This window comes from Castor canadensis, chromosome 9, assembly GCF_047511655.1.
Source record: "Castor canadensis chromosome 9, mCasCan1.hap1v2, whole genome shotgun sequence".
In the NCBI taxonomy this organism is placed as follows: domain Eukaryota; kingdom Metazoa; phylum Chordata; class Mammalia; order Rodentia; family Castoridae; genus Castor; species Castor canadensis.
In genome coordinates, this window is record NC_133394.1 from 11,352,826 (window position 1) to 11,379,672 (window position 26,847).

Consider the following 26,847-nt stretch of genomic DNA (forward strand, 5'->3'; position numbering starts at 1 on the left):
ATGCAAAAGAAGAAAAATATAAACAAACTAACAGCACATGAAAAAGATAAATCACTGTTTAACTGGAATTTATCCCAGGAATTCAAGGATGGTTCGACCTATGCATACCAGTAAGCATGATGCACTCTATGAACAGAATGAAGAACAAAACCCATACGATCATGGGAATAGACGTAGGAAAATTTCTTGAAAAATTTCAACATCCCGTCATGACAAAAACTCTGAAAGCTTCACTATGTACAAGTTATGTATAACTCTCTTTTTTGGAACATTGATACCAAAGCTATATTGGCCAAGCATAGAGAACTTTTATAACCTAAGTATATTTAAATAGTATGCATAGAAATGCAGAGAACTCTAGACCAATTCATTATGATGTTAACAAGCCATTTGATATACTTTACATAAAAAAAAACATAGCAATGGGATATATTTTCCATTCATTTGTTGTTCCAAACATCTATATACTTTATATGTGGTATTGGAAGTATTTTCTATTTTTGTAGGTGTTTCAAAAAGTCTTTTGGTAAGATCAGTATAAGAATATTCTATCCCTGCCAAAACTCAGCCCTCTACTATGAGGACAAGTCCATTTAATCACTTGGTTTTCAGCATGGGAACAAAGAAGGAATAGAAAAATCATATCTCTTGCCTGTTGGAGCCAAAATGAATATAGTTAAACATAATAAAGGACACATATAACAAACTGACAGCTATCATATTAACAGAGAAAAGCTGAAAGCTTTCTTCCTAAGACCTGGAAGTAAAGGGTGCCCACTTTCACAATTTTATTCAACATAGTACCAGATGTCCTAGCCAGAGAAAGTAGGACTCTACTTTCTATTATAGAGCAGCAAATTTACCTCCATTGATTCTGCTTCTGCCAAAATATTGGGAGCTTAGATAAAGCTTATATAGGAGCTTCTTGCCATTCTCTCATGAAAAAGTTAGGCAGTGTGGGATTACTTGAATTTTGCCTTCAACTAAGACAATCATTACTAAGTTCTGATTATTAAAAAAATTGCAACGTTGCATTTGGAGATGGTGGCATAATAACTCTAGAGTTGCTCTGAGTGTCTTGTGGTCAATGAGGTTTTGATGAAATGATCTTTTTATTGAAGAAATGTACTTTTATCTCAAATATTTCAAAATCTCCAAATTACCAAACAATATCACTTATGGTTCTGATAGTCTTATGTAATGTCTTTTGTTAAACTTAGCACGTGGTCCATTTCCTCCAGTCAATGGGAGCTGAGCTGAGAATGGTCATAACAGTGAGAAATAAGTACCTGAGCAGTGATGAGAATGGATTTCACTTTTATCATTTATTAATTCTCATTACATCATCAAAGTGAAAATAGTTGTACATCGATGTCATTTCTACTGATGCCAATTAATTACTTTGACCTTCAAAATAAGTTATGGGAATGTCAATGCTTAAGACATTTTCAAAAAATATTATTATTTATTTTATTTTCTTCATTTTTGTCATAATTGACATAAATTGTAACAGGCTGCCTTCTCAATTCTTGCTTTCAATGCTTGCTAATACATTTGAGATAATTAAACTATTCCCAATAAGAAAGCTAGCTTAATAAGCACAGTGTGCTGTCTAGTTTGAAATCTGACAAAAATGCTTTGTAAACACCAAAGTGTACTTAACATTTCTCCATTGTGGCCTTATGAGAAAAGACCACTTTCTGTGAATGAAATTTTAATTCCCTTTTTTTGTGTTTCAGTAAAAATTTATGTTTAAAGCCAAGTAGAAAGTCAGTGTAGGTCTGTAGGACACTTTTGAAGACCTTAGTATCAGAATGTTTGAATATATACTGGAACTTCTATTATGTACTATATTTTAAAGCATTAAGTCTGATTTATTTTTAAATAATTAAAATGTTTTTCAGCACTTTGGAAGGAACTCTTCCCTTTAGTGACAAGTAATTATATTATTTAGATACGTTTTTACTTGAAAAAAATGATACTGTGCAGCTATTAATAAATTGAGCAAGTTCAAACCACTAATGTGTATAAAATAAAAGCCATCAGAATTATGATTTCTTGTTTCTGAAGTTGGAGAGGAAACAAAAAATGGTGTCATGCCTTTCTCTGGATACCATTAGTCCCTACATGAATGCATTCTCTTGTCCTATCATTTTCTCTATGATTTAATATTTCACCTTCTTTTAAATATTTTGGAACGAACTATGAATGAGATGTTTTTATTAAAATACTTTCATGGAAACAATGAAACATGATTTGCAAAGGAAAGAATCTAAGCTGTTGAAAAAACTGAGATGGCTTTTCTATGATGATATAGTCTCTGCAGTTTAAATTGAGAGAAAATTTATCGAAAAGTCAACATTTAACAGGCTTAAATATTTCCTATTAACTCTGGTTTACCCTTTAAACTACTTCAGTGGAAATAAAATACAGCCTTTGCTTACGTGAAGCCAAGAAAAGTGAGACTTGCTCAATTGTAGAGGTCTCTTGAATGGAATGGTGCCTTAAACCTTTCACATAACTGAAAATAATTAAGTAGGCATAAAAAAGTCATTGTCATACAAAAGTTTGGCTGGAAATTAATGACATAAGTATGCGTTGCATAACTACTTACATGTTTTACTTGATTAATTGAGAAATATAATGAATTATAGTGATAAAAAATTAAATTTTGTAGTAGCATATGTCCTGAAGTCTTTCTTAAAAGTCTATTATGGTAGAAAAGTGTATATAGTGTAAAGAAAGCTACTAAGTAGGCAACTTACCCTTTAAAATATATCTGTGAAAACAAAACAAAATCTGTGTCTAGAAATGAATTGGTGATCTACAAGTATACAGAGAAAACCAGAAAAAAGACAATTCCTATTTCAGAGATGACTGTTACTATTTTTAAAACAAAGCCACAAGCATATATTTCAGCAAATAAATCATCTCATTCATTAATTAACTACCCTATTTTCGGTATTGTGACTAAAGATGAACCAGCCCCAATGCTGCTTAATAAGAGCAATCAATAAGTTGGAATGGAGTTGTTTTATGGAGATTTATTAAGTTGGGATGCCACCGAGATGAAGCAACTGAAGATGCTGTGTAATGACTAGCTGAGTATAAGTACAGTAAAGACATCTAGGAGTTACCACAAGCTACAATACTGTTTTGAAAACAAGCAAATAGTGGGTGTAGTGGAATAGAACCCACAAGAATTTTACCAGGAGTTATTAAAGGAGTAATAAAAAAAGGCCAACTAAAAATGTAGGAGAAATTGTGGGATTATGTAATCATACTATTGGAAACTTTAATGATACTACTGATCCAGGTTAAAGCTTATTACCCAAAACAATTAGATGAATAGTTGATGGGAGGCATGCAAAGCCACAAAACTAATAATCCTTTTCTCAATGTCTCTGGCTTACAAGAGGGGAAACATAAATTTACATGAAGCAATTAGCTTGCTTGCCTCTTATTGCAATATCTGACCTTAGTAATACTAATAAGTGTCACCTAGAAAACAAGTGTTCTGATGTGATGCTATGCATTATTCAATATGACTTATGTAGACTTACCAAAAAAATAGCTTGATTTCCTGGTTTGTAGCCATGGTAGTGGGCAGAAGAGACAGATAGATGATGAGACAGTTTAGGAAATGCCCACTGGGAAGCTCCTGGCAAGATGTGGCAGTACTTTCATTACTTTCATCTTCATTTCTAGAAAATCAAGACCAATAAGGTTTCGAAGATCAAAATACACTACAGAACCATTTAAACTGATGTATACAGGTTTGTTTTTTTTTAATGACAGTTTAGCTCAGCTCCCTCTTATAAATTCAAAGGCCACCCAAGCTAGTAAGAACCGGTCAGGATTCTGACAGATGTTCTGACTCCCAAGCACAGTGTTCTCTGCATGGTATCACGTTACTCTCCAGGGCATTGTGGTACCTCAGCAAGTGGTGTGTAAGCTAACCCTACAGGTGTTGAAGAAGAAGCAGGAAATATTTTGAAATTTATGCTACAGAAAAAATGTAAACAACACCCTTGAATCTGGAGTAGGTGACTATCTTAAAGATCTTCCCCGAAAGTGTACATTTTTATTCACAGCTGGAGCTTGCAGGTTTTAGCTAAATAATTTAAGAATCTATCCCTATTTGTACTCTTGTCTTTAAGAATATGACTACTATACGGGAGTAATTTCAAGCAATAGCTGACCACCATAAACAATTTCATTAAAATGGCAAACGTGGTTTTAGCTCTGTCAGAATGGATTAGAGATGAATAAAGAATGGATAAAAGGCATATTATTGTTTACTTTTCATAACCTTCATATAAATTCACATTTCTACTGTGCTGTCAAATTCAATTATCTAATCACTTTGTATTTCTCTTATAAAGAAGAATAAATATCAAATTCAAAATGTTTACAACTGACTTATAACAACACAGCAGCTTCATATCTTGGTTACTACCTTTATAAATTATTAATTGCAATATAGATGGTACAATTATTTAATTCACTTCTACAATGACCTTCATAGTCATTTTGTACTAACCATGCAGGCAGTCAGTTTCCAAATGCAGTTAAAACAAAGGCCCAAAGTCAACACATTCTTCATTAAGCTGATGAGAATCAGTAGCAAAATATGTCTTCTTAGAAGATACAAAAATGGCTTTAGCAAATCAGGTCCTGAGTGTCCTCATGAGATTATTACAGCCTTTTAAAGCAAACTATTGTTAGACATGACCCTTTAAGTCTTGGTGGTGAATCAACAGCTTAACAATTTTATTTTCTTTCACTTCAAAAAAAGTATTGAAGACCTGTCCTTAAGAAAGGACTCTCAGGGAGGTGTTTCTTCTATATCTGCGGAGTAGAGGCCCTGTGTTATTGAACTATTTACTAAGAGAAATAATAGGGTCTAAAAGAGTTTGAGTATAAGGCCTGCATTTCATTTTCTGTGCTCAATGAGGAGGAACAAAATAGAATAAATAAATGCACAAAGTCAGCAACAAAACTCCATTTCTGTTGTTACTATAATTATGCCACAGCTCTGATAGGCACAATACTAATGAACAGTTACAGTAGTTTTAGAAAGAAGGCAGTTAGAGAAAAGAAGGAAAAGCTGAGGACGTGGACATTCCACAGCCGGAACCTGAGTAGCCTTTCTGCCTAACTTCCTTTTACAGACACAAGTCATGGATATCCCACTCTTAGAATAAAGCACACTACGGGACTGATAATCCTACTCCTTGAGCTGGAGATCCTACTCTGCAACCTATTTAAATAAAAAAGTACTAACAATCTACTTAACTTTTTTCAAAACCCACTAATAATAATTAACATTACCATTCCTATCTCTTATATGCTAAGAATATATTTTGTATTATTTCATTTAATCCTCACAACACTCCAGGAAATGGACATCATTATCCCCTTTAACAGGTGAGGAAAGTGACTTTTGCTTTGGCAAGTTGTTTAAGTTCACACAGTTAAGTGGAAAAACTTGAATTTGACAGTAACTCTATGTCACTCTAAAGCAGATGATTTTTTTTTCTTTCTACCACAATCTTTATAACTTAAATTAGATTAAGTACAGTCAACAAATAAAATAGGGTCTTAACTCTTTATTTTTTGACTCAAGACAGTGTCAATGTTGTTTACTCTGAATTTAAAAGTCTTAGAGTTATAAAAATTAAGAATTTACACTACATTTGAAATAAGACTAGGAACACCTAACCAAACAGGCTATATGAAGCTTAATTCAATTTTTTTTTTGTAAATGGTATTGTAGTTTTTATTTTGGTTTTTTTTTCTTTTATTGATTTATTAGCATATTAGAGATGTACCAGTGGTACACTGTAACATTTACAAAAGTGCTTACAGTATCTTAGACTCAACCCCTCCATCTTTCTCTTTTATCCTCCCTCCCCTACTTTTTGTTCCTTTTTAATTGTTGTGCTGGGTGGGAGTACATTGTGACATCTACAAAGGTTCTTACAATGTAGCAAATATATCATACTTGAAATTTTAAATGAAAAAAATTCTTCCAAGTCTTTTGTACTGCAAAAATATCTTTCCATTCTAATAATGTTAGTTGAAGTCTATAGCCTAGGGATAGTTGGATGCTCTACTCAGGAGGATACAACTCTAGGATTCCAGGATAGGTTCAGTAACCATTCAATAAAAAATTCAAAACATATTTCAGATATAGCCACTACAAGTTTCCACTATCTTCATGTCTCTCCGATATTAGATATTCTTGCTTTGTGCAAGGAATGCTAGAGATTATCTTTCTCTGATGAAGTGAATGGTGTTGAAGATCTGTTGGTAGGCTGAAGGGTGAAGAAACTTGCATGAGTAGGATTTAAGGATCTAGACTGAGTCCTTCAGTCCTCACCATAGAATTGACTACCTGAATCTCATTCCTAAATGGTCCTGTATTTATCCAGTGATTCTAGCATACCTTGGGTCACATGACTCAAATTAACATAGTTAAAATAATGCTACAGATGGAAATTGTTCATGCACATAGAAGGGTTTCTGCCTCTTTCATGCTTCCTACTAAATACTTGCATGTGTGACTGAATTCAGTCTGAGTCTTGCTTTCACTTTAACAGTGAAGGAAGGGGGCAATCTCTCTTCTTATATCCTCCTAACTCTTGGAGATCACTAATATTTGATAGAAAGATTCTAATAGCTGTAGGTGGTCATCTTGACCATTTGTCAAGACAGATGTTCAGCTCCATGTATTATATGCTCATCAACTCTATCATTACCTTGGGGCTTTTATTACCCTCTCACTGTTACTGCCTGCTTTGTTTTGTTATCTCAAAAAAAACAAACTATGTAGCCCAGTCCAGCCTGGGCCTCCTGATCCCCTTGCCTCAGCCTTCAGAGTGCTAGGATTATAAGTGTGTGCCACCACACCCAGCTTACTGTTCCTGCCTTTACATCACCAAAAATGATGGCTCGAAGTCTGGCAGAATTCTTAGATACTAGGTATGAACTAGCTATTGGATGCATTTGGACTTTTAGTGAGTCTCTGGATACAATGGCACGTTACCAGGCTGCCTGAATATACTTTCATCTGTGTAAGTTATAGATCAGTTCTCAAAATGGTAAAAAATAAGTAAGTAAGTAAGTAAATTTAAAAACCCTGTTATCCTCTTAGAAGAAATTCCCCCCTCTAGACTTGAATGCATAAATAAATATCCTAAGACTTGGGAGCTACCCTTCAAAGTATCCCAGGTAGATGGCAGTGCCACATACAAGTTGACAAATATGTCCTCTCAAACATATTTCCAAAATGGCTCCCAGGGTTTCCTAGAGTTTGTTATCATTGGGTTCAAGGAAATATCCTCTCCATTTGCTGCCTCACAGTAGCGGCAAAAAGAGGAAAAACCCATTTCCTCCTGTGACTGGAAGTAAAGCTAGATTGACAGACCTGGCCCTTGAGACTGGAGCTCTGGGCTCCATGAACAACGTGAGCAGTTTAATCATCACTAGACTTGAACAGATCAACCTGACAGAAAATAATATTTGGAAAGTATGCTCTTATATTACATTTTTACAGATGGGATTCCTGCCTCAGTATCCTAGAGTGGAAGATATTTGACAAAAGAATTAACCTAGGATGGATTCTTTATTTTAGGAAGACAAATCTTCTTTGTTTTTACAAGTCTCTACAATCTAATAATTCATCCCTACAGACAGGTATTATCTTAGTTGTGCAATGACCCAGAGAACATATCAGTTCTTAGGTCTTATGAGTTTAACAGCTTGCAATAATGAATCCCAATTCATATGCAGAGGGGAGGTTTGTAAAATACCACTTCAATGTAAAAAAAAGCTGTAACTATTTGCTTTTCCACTCAAGTATTCTGTCTGAGAGGGACTACCTCATTTCCAATGTTGTTCGTAACTTCTAATGCGTAAGGAATTTTGGGAGTCAACTATAAGTAGTTAGGAGCAGAACAGGGTCTGGATTCAGGCAAATCTCCTGTTTTCCTCTTATCAGCTCAATTATAATATGTACATCAAACAGTTGAGGATTAAGGGAGAAAACTGTCATGAAGCATTCAGCACAATGCTTACAACAAACATGTTTACATGTTTGCAATGAACAGACATCTCTATTTCTTATTCAAATTTCTTTGAATAGAAGAATTCTTCATTGTTTATGACATAAATCTTGATTTTCATAGATGTGATTTGCTTCCTTGTATGTGCAGCAAAGCCTTATTATCACCATTAACCCTTCGTCATTGCAGGTACCTGCTGAGAGCAACAGTGAGGGAAAATACAGTCATTACTGGATATGCAATCCAAAGCCCTGGTTTGAATTCTAGTTGTGTGATGGACAATAGACTGCTTAATTTTCCTGAGCCTCATTTCAAAATTGTTCTGAAAATTAGACAAGGCAGGATAGCAAAATACCTATCATTTCGGCAGCATATAACAGATGCTCAACATTCATTAGTTTATTTTCTGCATGTAAAGTGTATATCTTGGAAGAGTAAGAGATTTGATGTGGATATCTCCTTATTGCTTTGTACCTCATTTCCTACACACCCTTGATAGCTACCTACCAATTAAATATCCCCAGACTTCACAAATAGGGAGCATTTGATCATGTGACAAAAGAGCTGAGTATGTGAATTTACTGCTTTTCTCCCTGAACTGTCTGAATGCTCATCTGCACCAGACAACTACAAAGATGCTATTTTCTTTGCTAATGATGTCCAAACAAATAAATTGTTCAAAATAAATTGCAGGAAAACACAGTTGCAGAGGAAGTTTACCAGTGGAAGATCAAAGTGGAATTAAGCTCTTGACCAAATGTCTGGAAAATTGATTTGACTTAATAAGTCCAAAGCAAATGGAGTTGTGTTGTCTGAGCTAGGACTATGCACACACACACATCCTTAATTGTGTGGAGGCATCTTCTTTCTGCTGTCCTTTTAGAACTCTCATGAATAAATAAATATAAATAGGTTGTTTTCATTTTTAAATTCTACTTTTTGTCTGAAATTTATAACCAAGTATTAGCCAGAAAAGGAATGGACAGACTTTAAATAAAGGACATGGGATTCGGAGGAATGCCCAAAGACAACTCATGTTGCTCTACTGCTATTCTCTTCTTGGAAAAAGAAGTATACATTTTCTTCATTAAACCTGTTTGCTTTTTCATCTTCCTGTAATTGTACTTTTGCAACCACTGTCAGACAGTATGCAGCTTTGTTACTACAAAGCTCTGCCTAGTGATTTGGGGTAAAATATTTCTTGTCAGTTCTCCTAACTGATTTCTATATATCCTCAGGATTCAGCTTTGATATCCTCTAACTTGTTTTTCCATTATCCTTTCTTGCTATTTAATACTAGCACAATGCCTTTTCAATGCAACCCAGCAGCCTGCAGAATATTAAAACAGTAGTTCCCCTGTCTGTCTTATCCGTGAGCTGTGAAGATTTTTATGGCAGGGAGTTCACCTTGCTTTCTCTTGAGTTCAATCTCATGTACTTCATGGTGCCCAGCATGTAGTACACATTCAGAGGATGTCAGCTGAGCTGATCTGAACCAATTTAGATATGCAATCCAGCTTGTATATCTAAATTTATTCAAGAGTGATTCCCAACTTTTCACTAGTCTAAGAAGGATGCTGACAAGACCCTGATATGCACTTTGTATGAAATCAAATGCAGGTTTGTGTTGTAGTAATGAGTTGCAGCTTCTCACTGTGATCTCCGAGACAGTAACCCATGACAGGTGTAACACGGAGCCTGCCAGGGGTTGAGTTTGTGGAAGTGAGCTCATCTCCAGGCTACTCCTGCACATGTCACCATGACTTCCACTTTGTGTATTTGGTTTGCTTGATTTGAAAAATGAAAATAATGACCAGTTCTTCTTACCTGACAGAGGGAAACAGGACACTTGCTGTGACCAATCAAATAAATAAAAGAAGATTTTAAAACTTGTTAGAATGCATTCCCCCTGACAGAGTTCTTTCACTTTCCTAATGGGGCCAGTTATGAATATGGGAAATCTACCAGATACACATGGAAATGTCAGCTGATTTTAAAAGATATGATTCATTAATAATGTGCAAAGTTAAGTTTAGAGGAAAGAGAAGAATGCTGGCATAGAAGAAAACACAACTCTCAGGTAATAGAAGTCTTATATATAATAGAATTGTGTCTTATGATAGCAGGAATCTTTTGGTGTTCTAAATTATTTTAGTTGTGTAAATTTTGGGGGCACAGTGTGATAATTTGAAATGTGCATACAATGTGCAATGATTAAACCAGGGCAGTTAATATTCCATCTTAAACATTCTTAATTTTTGATTAACACATAATAAATTGTACATATTTATGGTTACAGTGTGATATTTCAATACAAGGAACATTGCATTTTGTATGAAGATAATACAACACAATGCACTTCAAGCTACTGAGCAATAGAAAAAAAGAAAGTAAGGGGGTTTGATCTGATTAAAGTATATTTACATGCCTGAAATATCAAGGGGAAATCCCTTTAGCTGTCAATATACATTTTAAAAAATGAAGGACAGGAGGGTAAAACAGGTCCTATCCAGGGGAAGGTACCAATGGGAAGGGGAGGGTGTAAGGAAAGGATGAGTGACAGTGAATATGGTGGATGTATGTTGTATTCATGTATGAAAATAGAACAATGAAACCGAGTGAAATTGTTCTAAGAAGTGGGGAGGGGAATAAGGGAGAACGATGGAGGGGAATAAGGGAGAATGATGGAGGGGAATAAGGGAGAACGATGGAGGGGGCGAGTCTAATTAAGATTGTTTTAAGCACATATGGGAATGTCACAATGTGCCTCCCCTGCACAACTGTTATATGCTATTAACAAAGAAAACATGTAATATGCACTGGTCAGATCTGGTAAATTAATAATTCTAATTCATTACCATTACTTTGTGTTTGGAGACAAGTTATTCATAAAGCATAGTCACCCTACACTTGTGTAGAACACTAGAAGTTATTACTTTTAACTGTATTAGGCTACCAATTAACCTTGCACCATCCCACAACTCCACCTTTCCCATCTCTAGCAATCACTATTATACAGTTCAATTGACTTTTAGAAACACCCTCATTCAAAAGAGAACAGCTGATATTTGTCTTTCTGCACTTGAGTTATTTCACTTAATACAATGTCTTCCAGTTCCATCCATTTTCTTGAAAATGAAGGTGTATCATTTTTATGGGCCACACAGTTTTATATATGTAAAACTGTATATATCACATTTTTATCCATTCATCTATGGATGGCATCTGGGTTGATTCAATATCTTAGGTCTTATGAACAGTACAACCACAAACACAGCTGTTTAAGTGTCTCTGATATGGTACTTCCATGACCTTTTGATGTATACCCAGAAGTGGGATTGATGGATCATGTTATACTTCTATTTTTAGTTCCTCTAGGAGCCTCCATACGGTTGTCCACAATGACTATATAAATTGGCATTCCCACCACCAGTGCATGAGAGTTCCTTTCTTATCAATATTTGTCATTTTTTGTTTTTTTAGGAAAGTCATTTTAAGCTGAGTGAAATGATATTTTTTTGTGGTTTTGACTTGAATTTCTCTAGTGGCTGATGATGTTGCATATATTTTCATAAATTTATCGACTGTTTAATTTCTTCTTTTAAAAACTATCTATTCATATAAGAAAGAAGATATTTTCGGGACATTTGCAGTTATTTTGTAGAACTAGGATAACAGTGTACACTTGATTTCCTTCATAAGGAAACTGAAAACAATCAGAAAACAATTTTACACACTCAAATTGAGACAGACTTCATCTCTCAAAAGTACTATGAACAAAAGAATCAGTAATACAACTAACAATATTTCATCCAAAGGCTCCAGATCTTTAAAAATGCTATATTCTTTCCAGAAAAAAGTTATTTCTTTCTGTGTGTTTTAAGTAGGCAGTACTGACTCCACTTAAAAAGTGGGAATAGTAACCAACAGAAGGCAGTATATTTTTGACATGGAATAAAGTAAAGCAATATAGAATTAACCTATTTGATATTTATACCACTTTTATCTCTGGGTACAGTTCTCTAATGTGTTTGCTTTGAAAGTATACTCAGAACAAAGAGCAGGTAGGGCAAAAAAGGACTCCAGGGAACCATTACCATTACAGGTAAGATATTGCTTTTGTCACTCTGCATAGATGACCACCTGGGTAATGGGGTAATGGAAAAATAGGAAAGAATCATTTTATTACAGTGCTCAACATTAGAACTGTTACATTGTACATAAACTCAACTTAAATTCCAAGGCATAAAACACAAAACAAAACTAGGAAAAAATGCACTATAAAACTCTACTGAAAATAACTACACAAACAGAAGCAGTATAATACTTAGTACTCATGAGAAAAAGGTGATTCTTCTAATAATTATTGTCTTCTAATAATGTTGAATGCTATCCTGCTTGAGAGTATATTTTATTCCGTACTTCAGTACTAATGCAGCTTCACTAATAAAAGACCAGCTCAACTCAGTAAGAGGTCATTGATGCATAGGAAACAAAAGCAAAAATAGACAAATGGGATTACATCAAACTAAAAAGCTTCTGCATGCACAGGATTCCCCAACATCATTGTGAAGAGGCAACTAATGGGATGGCAGAAAACTGCACATCTGACAGTGGGTAACATCTAGAGTATATAAAGAACATAATAGCAAAACATAACTCAATTAGAAATGGGCAATAGACCTAAATAGGCATTTCCCAAGAGAAGACTGGTGATTGGCCAACATGAAGTGACTCTCACCATCACTACCATCAGGGAGATGTTATGAGGTATGACCTCCTCCAGTAAGAATAGCTATTTTATCAAAAAGCCAAACAATAAAAGTGCTGGCAAGGCTGTGGAGAAGAGGGAACACTTGCACAATATGGGGGAATAAAAATTAGTACAGCCATTGTGAAAAACAGTGTAGCGATTCCTCAAAATATTAAAAACAGAACTACCCTATGGTTCAGCAATTCCAGTACTGGGTCTATGTTCAAAGGAAATGAAATTGGTATGTTTTGTCTGCAAAAAAAAAAAAAGAAAAGAAAAGACATCTGCAGTCACATGTTCATTGCAGCATTGTCGGCAATAACCAAGAAATAAAAACAACCTAAGTGTCCACTAACTGATGAATGGCTAAAAAAAAAATGGTACATAAACACAATATAAATATTATTCAGCCTTTAAAGAAACAATGAAATTCTGTCATTTGTGACAACAGGACTATGACCAGCAGGCATTGAAATTTGCACTAATGTCCATGTTGAACCCTCCTACGTCAAAATTATATTATTTAAACAAATGACCTCTCTTTCTCATCACCTGGCCTCTGGATTATTGGAAGTGGCCATTGCTAGAGTTCAGCAGCAGGTGCCTTTTAGGTTGGTTGATTTGCTTATGTCATCTTAATATATTTTTAAAGGTGTTTTTTTCATAGTCTCTCATGGGATTCTTGTTCCAAGGTACTAAGCCACAAGCTGACTTTTTGTCCAAGTGCTTTTTTCTTTCCCTGCCCGAACAGTTGCAGTGTTTATTATAAGATAGAGATATGCAGCATCTGTGAAATTCGAGTTAATTTATACAGAAAAGCTTCTAAAGTCCTTTTAGTCATAAATATTAAATACTGTTTCTCCTGTTAATGGGAAAAAATTATGCTAGAAAAGTTTTAACCTATGTGGCTTGTGTATCAAACACAGGGTTAAAAAACTAATTTCCAGTGCTGACCCTCAGATATAGAACAAAGTCATTTAATATCATGCGGTTTTTTTTCTGTCAAAAGAATATTCTAAAACCTAGTATTTGTAAGAAGTTCCTCAAATATTATTTTTCTTTCTAAGCCATACTCATACATGAAGGATTTTAAAATCATATTTAAACTATTGGTTTCCTCTGGGTTTATATTTGATCTCTTACTTCGGCCATTTACTAGAGCAGATAAGATTTTAAAAGAGAAATAATTCAAGTACAACTCTCATACGCCTGAAATCTTCCAACCTTTAATTTACTCAAATTATCTAAATAAATCATTGGGAAAACAATGTCATTTTATAATGAATGAATAAGTCGGGTATGGTTATCACACCTATGAGCCCAGCAATTAGGAGGCTATGGCAGGAAAACCACAAGTTTGAGGCCAGCTTGGATGCTATCTAACTCCCTCTCCCAAATACAGATGACATCTTCCCAATGAATCATATTTAAACTATTAAAACTCAGTTAAAGACATTAAAATTTAAAGAAGCTTTGGGCTACAGAATCATGTCACACACTAAATCTCAAAGTCTGGCTAAATCACAGGCTCTATGAGGTTAAAGAGTAGATTCAAAATCTGTGTCAATAAGTTCATTATTTATAATTTTAACAACATTGAGAGCAAAAAGATTAAAAGTAAAGATTGCCCTAGAAAAGTCACTTAATCTAATTATACATTATTACATTGCATAGATTTAAGCTACTAAGTCCTACAGAAATTATTTTTGAAGAGGTTTTAGGGAGGTTCATCTATGACATTTTTTTCTCTCCATATTCTGAATAAATTAGGTGGCAGGCAGCGATGAAAATGTAGACACTTTATTTTTTAAAACCGTAGAGTAATTTTTGACTTACAGAAGATTGTAAAGGTAGCATGCAGAGACGAGAACACAATTTTTAAAAATCTAAGCTATTACAGAGCTCCTGTACAGCTTTCACATAGCTCCTCCTGTGCTAATACCTTACATAACCACTGGTACAGTAACATGTAGTAAACTGCAGACAAATGAGTTCCCAGTTTTCCCATCCCCACTCCTTTCCTGCTCCAGGTTTAGGTTTAATGTAAAAACCACACACCTTAGTTGCCCTGTCCTTGTCTCTACCAAACCATTACAGTTCCTCTGCTTCTTTGTTACTAATGATGGTAGCAATTTTGAGAACTGACCAGGTATTTTGTGCATGTCCCCCAACTTCAGTCTTCTGGGTACTTTTTTCATTATTAGATAAAGGTTTTTGTAGATTTGGGGGAACACTACAAAGAAAAATTACCCATCATACAGCATTATAACTGAGGGTATGTAATATCAATGTATTACAATGATTTTATAGCTTAGGTAAGGTGGTACCTGCCAGGTTTTGCTACCGTAAAAGTACTGTTTTGTCCTTTTCCAAATTCTTGTTAAAACTGAGTCATTCACAAGTAGCACAACTTGCTTAGTAAGGGCAAGGCCCTGTGTTAAAACCACAGTGCTGCAAAAATAAATAAATGAAAAGTAAATTAAGAAAGAAAGAAAGAAGGCATTTAGTTCATCCCATACTTAGGGAGAATTAAGTTCCACTTTGAAGGAAAGGTGTCAAAGGATGTGATACAGTACATACATCAACATCACAGGAGCAATTAGTGAATATTTATATGGGTATCTGGGAACATGCAAATACCCTGCTTCTCTACAAAGTTCCCTAGCTAATTTTGTTACTCACCAGTGGATCTGGAGGGCAGCAACTATTCCAGTGGTATTCTGACGGTGACTTTCCACGCTCAATCCTTCATTCATTAATATTTTCTGTAAGATAAAGCTGCTCTTCTCCCTCATTTATTTACTTATTAATTTATATCATGAATTCATATTTTACTTTTCAGTTAATAAGACAATATTACTGTTGTTTATTTTGTTCTTCCAAGTGTTCTGGCTTTAGCTACTGGAGACTCTTTCAGGTTGTCTCTTGCTTACTTTTGACACTTTTGTCTTCCTTTGTGTTTTTTTTAGATTTTTCTCCTCTAAAAAAGTTTAATTTGAGTACATCTTTAATTTCTATACCCTCAAGAAGTTCCAAAATCATTTTGTAGTTCTCCTTTTCCTATTCTGGAATAAACTGTTGCTACAAGGATACTGGGTGCCTTTTAAAATTTATTATAAACAACATAATAACTGTATAAATGAATAGATTGGGTGTGGTATTTCCATGCATGAAGACATTGTGCCATGATTACGTTCATCTTCCCTTCTTTTCAGTTCTCTATTACTGAGTTGAAACTGGAATTTAATATGAAAAAATTTAATGTGGTTCCTTTAAAGGAAGGTAATTTAGGGATGTGGTAACAACTCCACTAATGTCGACCCCAGTTTTATACAAACTTACTCATTTAGTCCTTAGAAAAGTTCAGGCGTCCCCACCAGGGCTATATCATAGGTGGATACAGAAAAGACTGTGTTTTCTACACATGAAAAATCCCAAAGAAAAGATGAAAGTGAGAGTTATCCATTCTATTTCCTTCCCAGAGTCATTATTCAGACTCATTCTTCCCCTCTGGAATGAAGGAGTGGAGATAAACCAGGAATGGGCTTCCAATGGATGCTCTGGGTCCACAGAACAGAGATGCCCCCCTCCTTCACAATACTCCCCTCCACCTGACATTACCTTTACCTGTTCATTTTACCCAATAAATCCCTGGCCAGTCTGCAGGAAGAAATCAGCAATTTGTTAGCGCTTCTTTTCCACCTTCTTGATGCTGCTTTCCTTGAGAACACTGCATTGACACAAGACATGCCTTGAATGAGTCAGAACAGATTATGAATAATTCAAGGTCCATGTGTTTCATTCTCAGTTTTGTTTCCCACACCAACTAGATCCAGCCCCATTACCAAATACCGAACACTAAGTAGCAATGTAAAATTATAAAATTCTGGGGGAGATATAAAACCTACGGACTAAATCTTCTTGCAAATGATTATGCTAAGATTTCAAAATCTAAAATAATTTAAAAATGCAAGTTCATATTATCTTGTCCTTATGAGTAACTACTACAGGAGAATTTAAGAATTTACCACTTTCCTTTTTCTGTGCAGTCCCAATCCAGTCTCTGTTCTCCATATCTGGGTGGCACTGGGATTTCTTTAGCAGTTGTAGTCTGGGCTCTCACTTGTCTGGGTGCAGTTCTTTTTAAGAAGTTGTACTAGTTTAAAGCCAAGTTTCCATATTCTCACTGTTAAGGCATCCAAAGAATTATCAAGACATGCATACAAAATTGTCAGTGGCCTGCACCAGGTTTAAAACATAGGCTACTCTCAGAAACTAAGTCAGAATCTGCCACTGGTGTTGCCAAAAAACCAGAATAGAAATTGAAATGGTATTTGAAGGGAAAAAGAGGGAAAGTCTTATTGATTTTTGCCCAACAAGAATGTCCATTACTCTTGGTTATCTGGAATCTGTGATCTATGACATTAATCTCAATTAGTAGAAATCTTCCATTAAGTAATAGTCTTCAGGGCTGGAAATGTAAATATTAGTTAGACATGGTGAGAGAACTCACCACTGTGTCCTTTCTAATCTCAGAGATTTACATTTGATGCACTACTATAACTTTATAAGCCTCTTTTTCCCTTTTAAGTATTTATTTTATTAGGAAGAGTCTTATTTCACAGGTAATTCGAGAGGAAAGTTCAGAAATTTCTTTGATAACCCCCTCTCCACACAAGCACAGACTCACCAGTGATTAACATCCACCACCAGAATGATGCATTTGTCCTACTGATGAATGTACATGGACACACCATTATCACCCAAAGTTCATGGTTTACTTTAGTGTTCACACTGGTACATTCGACAGGTTCTGATAAATGTATAATGCCGTGTATCTACGTTATGATGCCATACAGAAAAACTTCACTGCACTAAACCTCCTCTGTGCTTCACCTATTCACCCCTCCAACCACTGAACTTTTCACTTTGTTCATCGTCTTACCTTTTCCATGATCATACAGTTACGTCACATGGTGGGAATCATAGTCAGAAATTTCATTTACTCATAGGGAATTAAGATTCCTCTGTGCTTTTCATAGTGTGGTAACATAATTCATTAAAATTTATAAACGCTTTCCCACTTTTTCTTAGGGTATACTGATTGTACAACATAGGGGATTTAATTGTGATATTTCCATAATGCATATAACATAGTTTGGTCATATTATCCCCTTCACCACCACCCTTTAAAAAATCTGTCTTGCAATTCTTTAAGTGAGTTTCATTCTGAACTTTTCATACATGCCTACAATGTACTTCAATCAAATTCTCCCTCCTCATCCACATTTTTTTCTCTCTTATCTCCAGTAGTCCCCCATTCATGTTCATGTCTTTTTTTCCTTTTTTTCAGAGTTTGGTTTCTTTTGTCTAACATGATGATCTCTAGTTCCACCCATTTTCCTGAGAATGATATAATTTCATTCATTGACAGTGTATAATACTCCATGGTACCTGTACCATATTTTCTTTACCTGTTCATCTGGTGATGAGCACCTACACTGATTTCATAACTTGGTTATTGTACATAGTGCTGCTATCAACAGAGATGTACAGGTGTCTCTGTTGTGTACTGACTTGCATTCCTTCAGGTGAATGCCCAAAAATGGTATAACAGGCTTATGTGGTAATTCCATTTCAGGTTGTTTTAGGAGCCTCCCTGCTGCTTTCCGTAGCAGTTGTACAAATTTACATTCCCATCAATAGTAAATAAGCGTTGCTTTCCCTGCCCTCTACCTGACATCCTCATCAGCATTTGTTCTTGTTTTCTTTTTTTTTAAAAAAATTCACTAGCATATATTAATTGTACAGGTGGCTTCATTGTGACATTTCCGTATGTGTTTATAATGTACACGGTTAGGTTCATCTCCACCATCATTCTCTCTCCTCCCCCTCCCTCTACTTAAAATGATTTTGATAGGTTTCAGTGTTCTTTTTCAAACAAGTATATAAAGTACATTGACCACATCCACCCTCCTTTTACCCTCTCCATTCACCTTTCCTCCTTCCTCTAGTATGTAGGCCTTAACAGTGTTTTACAAGTGTATATTCATTGTTCAAAGGATTTTTACCAGTACTTCACCTGTGAGCATAATATACTTTAATCAGTCTAGTCCCCTCTACTACTGTTCCTTACCCTTTCTTCCCATCCCTCATCACCCAACAGCTTTAAGTGTGTTTCTGTAAACCTTCCCCCTATACAGATGCAATGTATTTAAATATTGTTCACTATCATTCTCTTTTTCTCTCCCTCCTCCTCTTAGACCCCTCAAACAGTCCCACTATTGCAAAAACATATGTGTAAGTATGTATAAATATTTAGGTATAATTTTATCTTTTTATGTATACAAAAGCTATGTACAAGTTTATCTTTTGGGTCTGCCTTCCACATATGAGAGAAAACATGTGGTCTTTTTCTTTCTGAACCCAGCTTACTTTGCTCAATATGATAATCTCCAATTCCATCTGTTTGCCTGAAAAGGACAATTTCATTCTTTTTCATTACTGACTATGGCTGTTTGTGTTCTTGATGATACCCATCCTGACTAGAATCTTAACATCATTTTGATTTGCAGTTCCCTCACAGCTAAGGATGTTGAACATTTCTTCATGTGTATATTTGCCACTTGCATTTCTTCTTTTAAGAACTACCTGATTCATTTACCTACTTTAACTGGATTATTTATTCTTTTTAGTTTTTTGAGCACTTTATATTTTCTGAATATTAATGCCTTTGCTGTGAATATCTGGCAAAGTTGTTCTCCCATTCTGTAAGCTGTCTGTTCATTTTGGTAATGGTTTCCATTGAGGTTCAGACAGTTTTAAATCTGAGGAGATTCCATTTGTCAATTCTTGCTCTTATTTCCTGAGCTATTGGAGTCCTATTCAGAAAGTCATTGCCTGTGTCTACATAAACGTCAATGTTTTCTCCCAATATAGTCAAAGTTTTATAGTTAGGTCTTTGATACATTTTGAATTAATTTTTGTACAAGGAGAGATAGGGATCATTCAATCTTCTTCATGTGGATATCCAGATTTCCCAACACCATTTGTGGAAGATGCTGTCTTTTCTCTAACATACATTTTTAGCACTTTGTTGAAAACGAAGGTGGCTATAGGCGTATGACCTTATTTCTAGATCTTCTATTCTATTCCATTGGTCTACATATCTGTCTTCGTACCAGTACTGTGCCACTTTTGTTACTATGGCTCTTTGGTACAGTTTGAAGGCAGGTATTGTGATACCATAGGCATTGGTTTTTTGCTCAGAATTACTTTGTCTAGTCAGGGTCCTTTGTGTTACCATATAAATTTTTGGTTTGAGTTTTCTTTTTCTGTGAAGAATGCCATTGGAATTTTGATGAGAACTGGATCAAATCCACAGATTTCTCAGTATTATAGCCATTTTCATAACATTAATTCTGCTTACTCATAAACACATTGATTTACATATGTTTGACCATCTTCTAATGTGTTTTATAGTTTACATTTTAAAGCTCTTTTACCTCCTTAGCTAAGTTTATTACTATGTGTTTTTTAAGCTATTTTGAATGGAATTTTTTTGTGATTTCTTTCTCAGTCTGCTCATTATTGGTATGTAGCAAAGCTAATAACTTTGTATGTTGATATTCTATCCTGCTTCATTGCCAAAAGTGTATATCAGATGTAAGAGTTTATTAGTGGAGTTTTTAGGGTCTTTTCAGTATAGTATCACATAATCTACAAATAGGGATAATTTGAATTTTTTTCCTATTTCATTTACTTTTATTGCTGTTTTTAAAGATTCAAGAATTATGTTAAATAAAAAAGGAGAAAGTAGTCCCCAGTGTCCCATTCTTAACTTCAGAGGACATAATTTAGTATGATATTGGCTATAGGGTTGTCATATCTAGCCTTTTTTTGAGGTATGTTCCTTCTGTTCTTAGCTTCATCAGGGCTTTTATCATAAAAGAATATTAAATTTTTTCAAAGGCTTTTGCTTCATCTGTTGAGATGGTCATATGATTTTTTTTGCCCTTTGTTCTGTTTATGTGATATATGACATTTATTGATTTGTAAATGTTGAACTATCCTTGCATGCCTGAAATGAAATCGCTTTGATCATGGTGAATGATCTTTGTAATTTGTTGATGAATTGGGTTTTCAAGTATTTCATTGAGAATTTTTGCATCTATGTTCATCAGGGAATTTGGTCTGCAGCTTTCTTTTTTGTTGTGTGTTTATTCAGTGTTGGTATCAGGGTAATACTGGTTTCATACTATGAATTTGGCTGTATTTCTTCCCTTTCTATTTTGTGGAATAGTTTGAGGAGCAACCTTTAAAAATCTGGTAGAATTAAGCAGTGAATCCATCCAGTCCTGGGCTTCTCTTTGTTGAGAGACACTTATTTTTGCTTCAGTCCCATTGCTCATTATAGACCTAAGTTGTTTCTATCCTCTTGAGTAAATTTAGGTAAGCAATATATGTCTAGAAATTTATCTATTACTTTGAGATTTTCAAGTGTAAGGGACTATAAGTTTTTTAAATATTCCCCTTGATCCTCTGAATTTCATTGATGTTTATTGCAATATTCCTCTTTTCATCTCTAATTATATGAAGTTGCTCCTTTCCCTCTTTCTTTTAGTTAATTTGACTAAGGGTTTATCAATTTTGTTTATCTTTTCAAAGAACCTTCTTTTTGTTTCATTAATTCTTGTTATTTTTTTTAGTCTTTAGTTATCTTTATTATTTCTTTCTCCTACTAGTTTTGAGGTAGGCTTGTTCTTGCTTTTCTGAGAGCTTGAGGTGCATCATTAAGTTATTTATTTGAGAGTACTCTGACTTTTTAATGTAGGCACTCATAGCTTTGAATTTTCTTCTTAGTACTGATTTTTGTATATCCCAAAGGTTCTGGTAAGTTATGTTTTCATTTTTGTTTGGTTCTAGGTATTTTTTTATTATTCTCTTATGTCTTTGATGAGCTGCCCTTTTTTAAGAGTGTATTACACAGTCTCATGTGTTTTAATAGTTTTAATTATGGTTAATTTCTAGTTTTATTCCATTGTGGTTAGATCAAATATATGAGGTTATTTCAATTTTCTTGTACTTGTTAAGACTTGCTTTATGTCCAAAATATCTGTTTTGTATAATGTTTCATGGGCTGCTGAGAAGAATGTGTATTCTTTAGCTGTGGGGTAGAATATTCTATAGATGTCTACTAAGTCCATTTGATCAATAGTGTATTTAATTTTGAAGTTTTTTGACTTTTTTGTCTAGATGACATGTTTGTGTAGTTACTGAAGTCAATCATTATTATTATGTTTGGCTATATCTTTGCTTTTATGTCTAGTAGTGTTTGTTTTGTGAAATTGGGTGCATCAATACTTAGTGCACATATATTTATAATTATTCCATCCCCTTGGTGAATTGTTCCTTTATGAATACAAAGTGACTAGCTTTGGGTTTTCTGACTAAATTCAGTTTGCAGCCTACTTTGCCTGATATGACTATAGTTATTGCTTTGTTGTTCTATTTGCTTGAAGCATTTCTTTCCTTCTTTTCACTGTAAGCCTGTGTTTGTTTTTTACATGACATGTGTTTCTTGCAGGCTACAAATGGTTAAGTCTTGTTTTTTAATCCAATCTACCATTCTATGTCTTTTGATTGAACAATTGAGACCACTGACATTCATAGTATTGTTGAAAGCATGTAGTAATTCCTGGCATTTTATTGTTTTTGTAATGTTTGGTTCTTTCCTAATTTTCATTTGTTTATATATCTGTGTATGGGACTTATGCTTTCCCATATTTTCATGGTAACATTCATCTTCCTTTTCTGTGTGTAGTATTCCTTTAAACATCTTCTGCAATGCTGGCTAGGTAGTTAGAGTCCTTTTATTTTTTGTTTTTCATGGAAGGTTTCATATTTTACTCAATTATGAAGGATAGCTTTGCTGAATATAGTAATCTGAGTTGGCAGTTATTTTCTTTCAGGGCTTGAAACACATCATTCCATGTGCTCCTTGCTTTTAGAGTTTCTGTTGAGAAATCTGCTTTTATTCTGATGGGCTTTTCTTTATAGGTAACTTGACACTTCTCTCATGTAGTTTTCAATAGTTTTTTTTTGTTGTTATTCTGTATACTTAATGTTCAACTATAATATGCTTGGAGAGGTTTTTCTTTGGTCTTGCCTGTTTGCTGTCCTAAAAGCTTACTGTATCTGAATAACCATTTTTTTCTCAAGATTTGTAAAATTTTATATTATTTTATTAAATACATCTTCTGTGATTTTAGCTTGCATCTCTTCTTCCTGTATGCCCATGAATTATAGGATTGGTCTTTTTAATGGTGTCCCCAAGTTCCTGCATGTTTCATTCATATTTTGCTCTTTGTTTTCTTTATCTTTATCTGAATTCATTTACCTTGTATTCAAGCCCTGATAGTCTACTTTCAACTTGATCTAGTCTATGGCTAGGTTTTCAACTGAGTTTTAAATTTGACTTACTGCACTTTTTCTTTCCAGGTTTTCAATTTGATTTTTTTTTTCAGAATGTCTATATTTTATTGAATTCCTGTTTCCTATCCTGCATTGTCTTTATTTCATTCAACTGTTTATTTGCATGCTCTTTAAATTCATTCAAGTGTTTATAGTTTTCCTCTGATTTTGTTGATCATTCTCAACATCATTTTCTTGAATTCTTTGCCTGAGATTTCATCCACTTCCATTATATTTGGTTTTTTGGAATTGCTGTCTTTTGGAGTAGTGATATTGTCTTGTTTTTTCATATTTATAAGTGTCTGCATTGGGATTTGTATATCTATAGTCCTTCAGTTCAAATATTCTCAATGTTGAGGCAAGAATTTGAAGTATAAAGGTTGAGTACAGTTTCTCTGCACTGGATTGAGTACACAGCTCAGTAACCAAACATTCATCCACACACTCAGGGCACCACATCTTATTCCCAGCCCCACTTAAATGGGGGGAAAGTGCTGGGTTCTCTTGTAGTTCCCAGAGTATAAGTTGTTGCTGTATGTGGGCTGAAGGCAGATCTGCCCAAGTGTCAGTTTTCTAATTCTGGGTTGTTAATTGTAGAAGTTTCCCTTCTTTGTGTGCGGATCCCCTTCTAGCTGCAACAAGCTTTACAGCCTTTGAGTTGGAAAGGTTCTGATTTGCTTCACAAGCTCCCCAGTTTGTGATCCCAGGGGTACCAAGCATCCAAGCCTAGGAGTATCCTTGAAAGTGTCAGATACTCAGTGACTCAGGTCCCTGGATTTCAAACTCAGTGTCTTAAGATCACCTGGAGGCTAAAGGTAATACCATAATCCCTGGGTCCTGGGATCAGTGCTCTCATTCCTACCTAGTAGCAAACACACTCAGTCACAACGCTACTCCTGCCACACAGCAGTAGTCACCATCAAACCACATCCCTGCATTGTGTTTAAGGCTTGTAGGAAGTGGGGGCTTCCCAGGCAGCTGGGAAGATGGATTTCCAATCCATCTCCAAAGCCATCAGCATCTTGTATTTGTGCATTTGGCTTCACCTCCCTCATCACAAGTAGCAGGTTTGGAGTTGCAGACTACTTTCTACTTTTCTCTCTCACCTTTCTATTTCATCATGTTTATTGGCTGCCCTGTCATCTCTTGGTTCTAATTTCAATGCTATTCCTCTTTTTCACTGTTCAGAATATAGTTTCTCCTTAGTTGCCCAGACTCATCTCATTCATGGAGTCAAGTGGAGGATACTCCTAATTGACCTTCTTGCCCTGCCCTGGCCACATTTGTGTGTGTGTGTGTGTGTGTGCTCACGTGCATACAAGTGAGTGTGTGTGTTTTGGCAGTACTAAGGTTTGAATTCAGGTCCTTGTGCTTGCATGATGTACCACTTGAGTCACAATGCTAACTCTTTTTACTTTAGTTATTTTTCAGATCACTTCTCATGTTTTTGCCTGAGGCTGACCTCAGATTGCAATCCTTCTCCCATGTAGCCTCCCATGTAGCTGAGATCACAGATATATGCAACCATGCCTGGCTTATTTGTTGAGATAGGGTCTTGTTAACTTTTTGCCAAGACTGGCCTCAAACTGCAATCTTCCTAATCTCTGCTTCCTGAGAAACTGGGACTATAGGTGTGAGCCACTGTACCTGGCACCACCCAAGTTTTCTAAACTTTAAAAATTATGTTTGCAATACTTAACATTTGGTCAAATTTGGCATGACTCTTTCCAGAAACATCTTTTTAAAAACTACTGCTGTTGACTCCCCACCCTCATCTTTGGGGACTGCTTTAAAATAGATAACATTTTAAGGATAAAGTTTCATGAATTTTCCCATTGTGAATATACTCATAGTATTACTATCCCAATCAAGAAATAGAACATCGTTGCACACTAGAAGTCTACCTGTGCCCCTATTAGATATTATTCAAACATCTTCCTTCAAAGTAACAAGTGTTTTAAATTTTGACACTATAGGTTAATTTCTCCTCTGGTTCAATGTATATAACTTAAAGTTTATTTAATGTATTGATTTTTGTTTGGCTTCTTCAACACTAAATTATTTTCAAGAGATTCCTATATGTTTTATTTGTAATACTAGTTCATTCATTGTCCAGAATTATATTGAGTAAACATGTCAAAGTTTATCATTTCTACTATTGCTGGACTTTGTGTTATTTAATCGTTTGGAATCGTATCAACAATAATTCTATAAGCATGTTTCTAATTGTTTTTTAAGCACAGATATATGCAATATGCATTTATATAAGGTTATACACCCAGGAGTTGTGGTGCATATTTCACACCTGGGCAAGTATTTTTTCTTACAATCCTCCATGCAACCAAAACTCTTTTCAGCAATTATCCAGTAACAATTGAAAGTTATTACTTTCTGATTTCTTTAAAACAACCAATTAACCATTCAAAAATTTCAATTTTACAAACATTGTTTCAATTCATTAAAATATTTGCCATATGAACAAAATTTGTACTTTCATACACAAATTATATATTTCTTAGTTTACATTGTTTCACTATTTAAAATTTTATCTCTTAAATAAATTTGATTGTAAAAGGAGAATAGGTTGGTAAAACAGGTCCTGCCTGGGGATTGGTACCAGTGGGAAAGGGGAGGATACAAGGAAAGTGTATAAAAGGAAGAATGTAGTAGAAATATTATATATTCATGTATGAAAATGAAAAACCAACTTGTTGGGACTATTCCAGGAGTGGAGGGGAGAGGGTATAAAGGAGAATGATGGAGGGGTGAATTCAACTATGATATATTGTAAGAGCTTTTGTAAATGCCACAATGTACCTCCAATAAAACAATAATATGATGATAAAATAATTTTGATTGTGAACATTTAATGTATACAACATGTTTCATGATACACATATATACTAAAATGGTTCTTTAGTGGAACAAACTAATAATTCCATCATCTCAAACAGTTAGTTATTTTCCCTTCTTGTGACAGCTAAAATCTATTCATCTGATAGCAAATCAAACATTGAACATTATTATTATCAGAGCCTTCATATTCTATCAGATTTTTAATTTTTTCATCCCACATATTTGCTACTTTGTGTTCTTTGGCCTCCACCTCTACATCGGACCACACCCTCTTAACCATTGTTTTATTCTCTATTTCTATACATTTGATTTCAAAATTCCACTTATTAATGAAATTATGCAACATTTTCCCTCTATGTCTGGCTTATGTCACTTAATAAAATGTCTTAGGCCTACTCATATTTTGGCAAATGGCAAGATTTCTTCCTTTATCAGGCTGATTAATGTTTCACTCTGTATAAATACACTACTTTTCTTATCCAATTGCACATTGCTAGAAATCTAGGTTGTTTTCATATCATGGTTATTTTGAGTAGTCCTATAGGAAACATAGACCAGATTCTTCAGAATATGGTATTTCATCTCCTTTGGGCACATACTCAGAAGAGGGATTACTGAGTCAGGTATAGTTCTATTTTTAATTTCTTTAGAAATTTCCATGTTTTCCATAATCGCAATGCCAGTCTACATTCCAAG

General features: G+C 34.7%; 1 protein-coding gene across 1 annotated transcript in view; it reads right to left on the minus strand.

Moving 5' to 3' along the window:
- Positions 1-16,968: 16,968 nt before the first annotated feature.
- Positions 16,969-26,847, minus strand: part of Inpp4b (inositol polyphosphate-4-phosphatase type II B) — a 395,691-nt gene continuing 385,812 nt past the window's right edge. Inside the window, exon 24 of the mRNA XM_074041203.1 lies at positions 16,969-17,008. Within this exon, the coding sequence (XP_073897304.1) occupies positions 16,984-17,008 (25 nt within the window). The 3' untranslated portion in view covers positions 16,969-16,983. The remainder of the gene's footprint in view (positions 17,009-26,847) is intronic.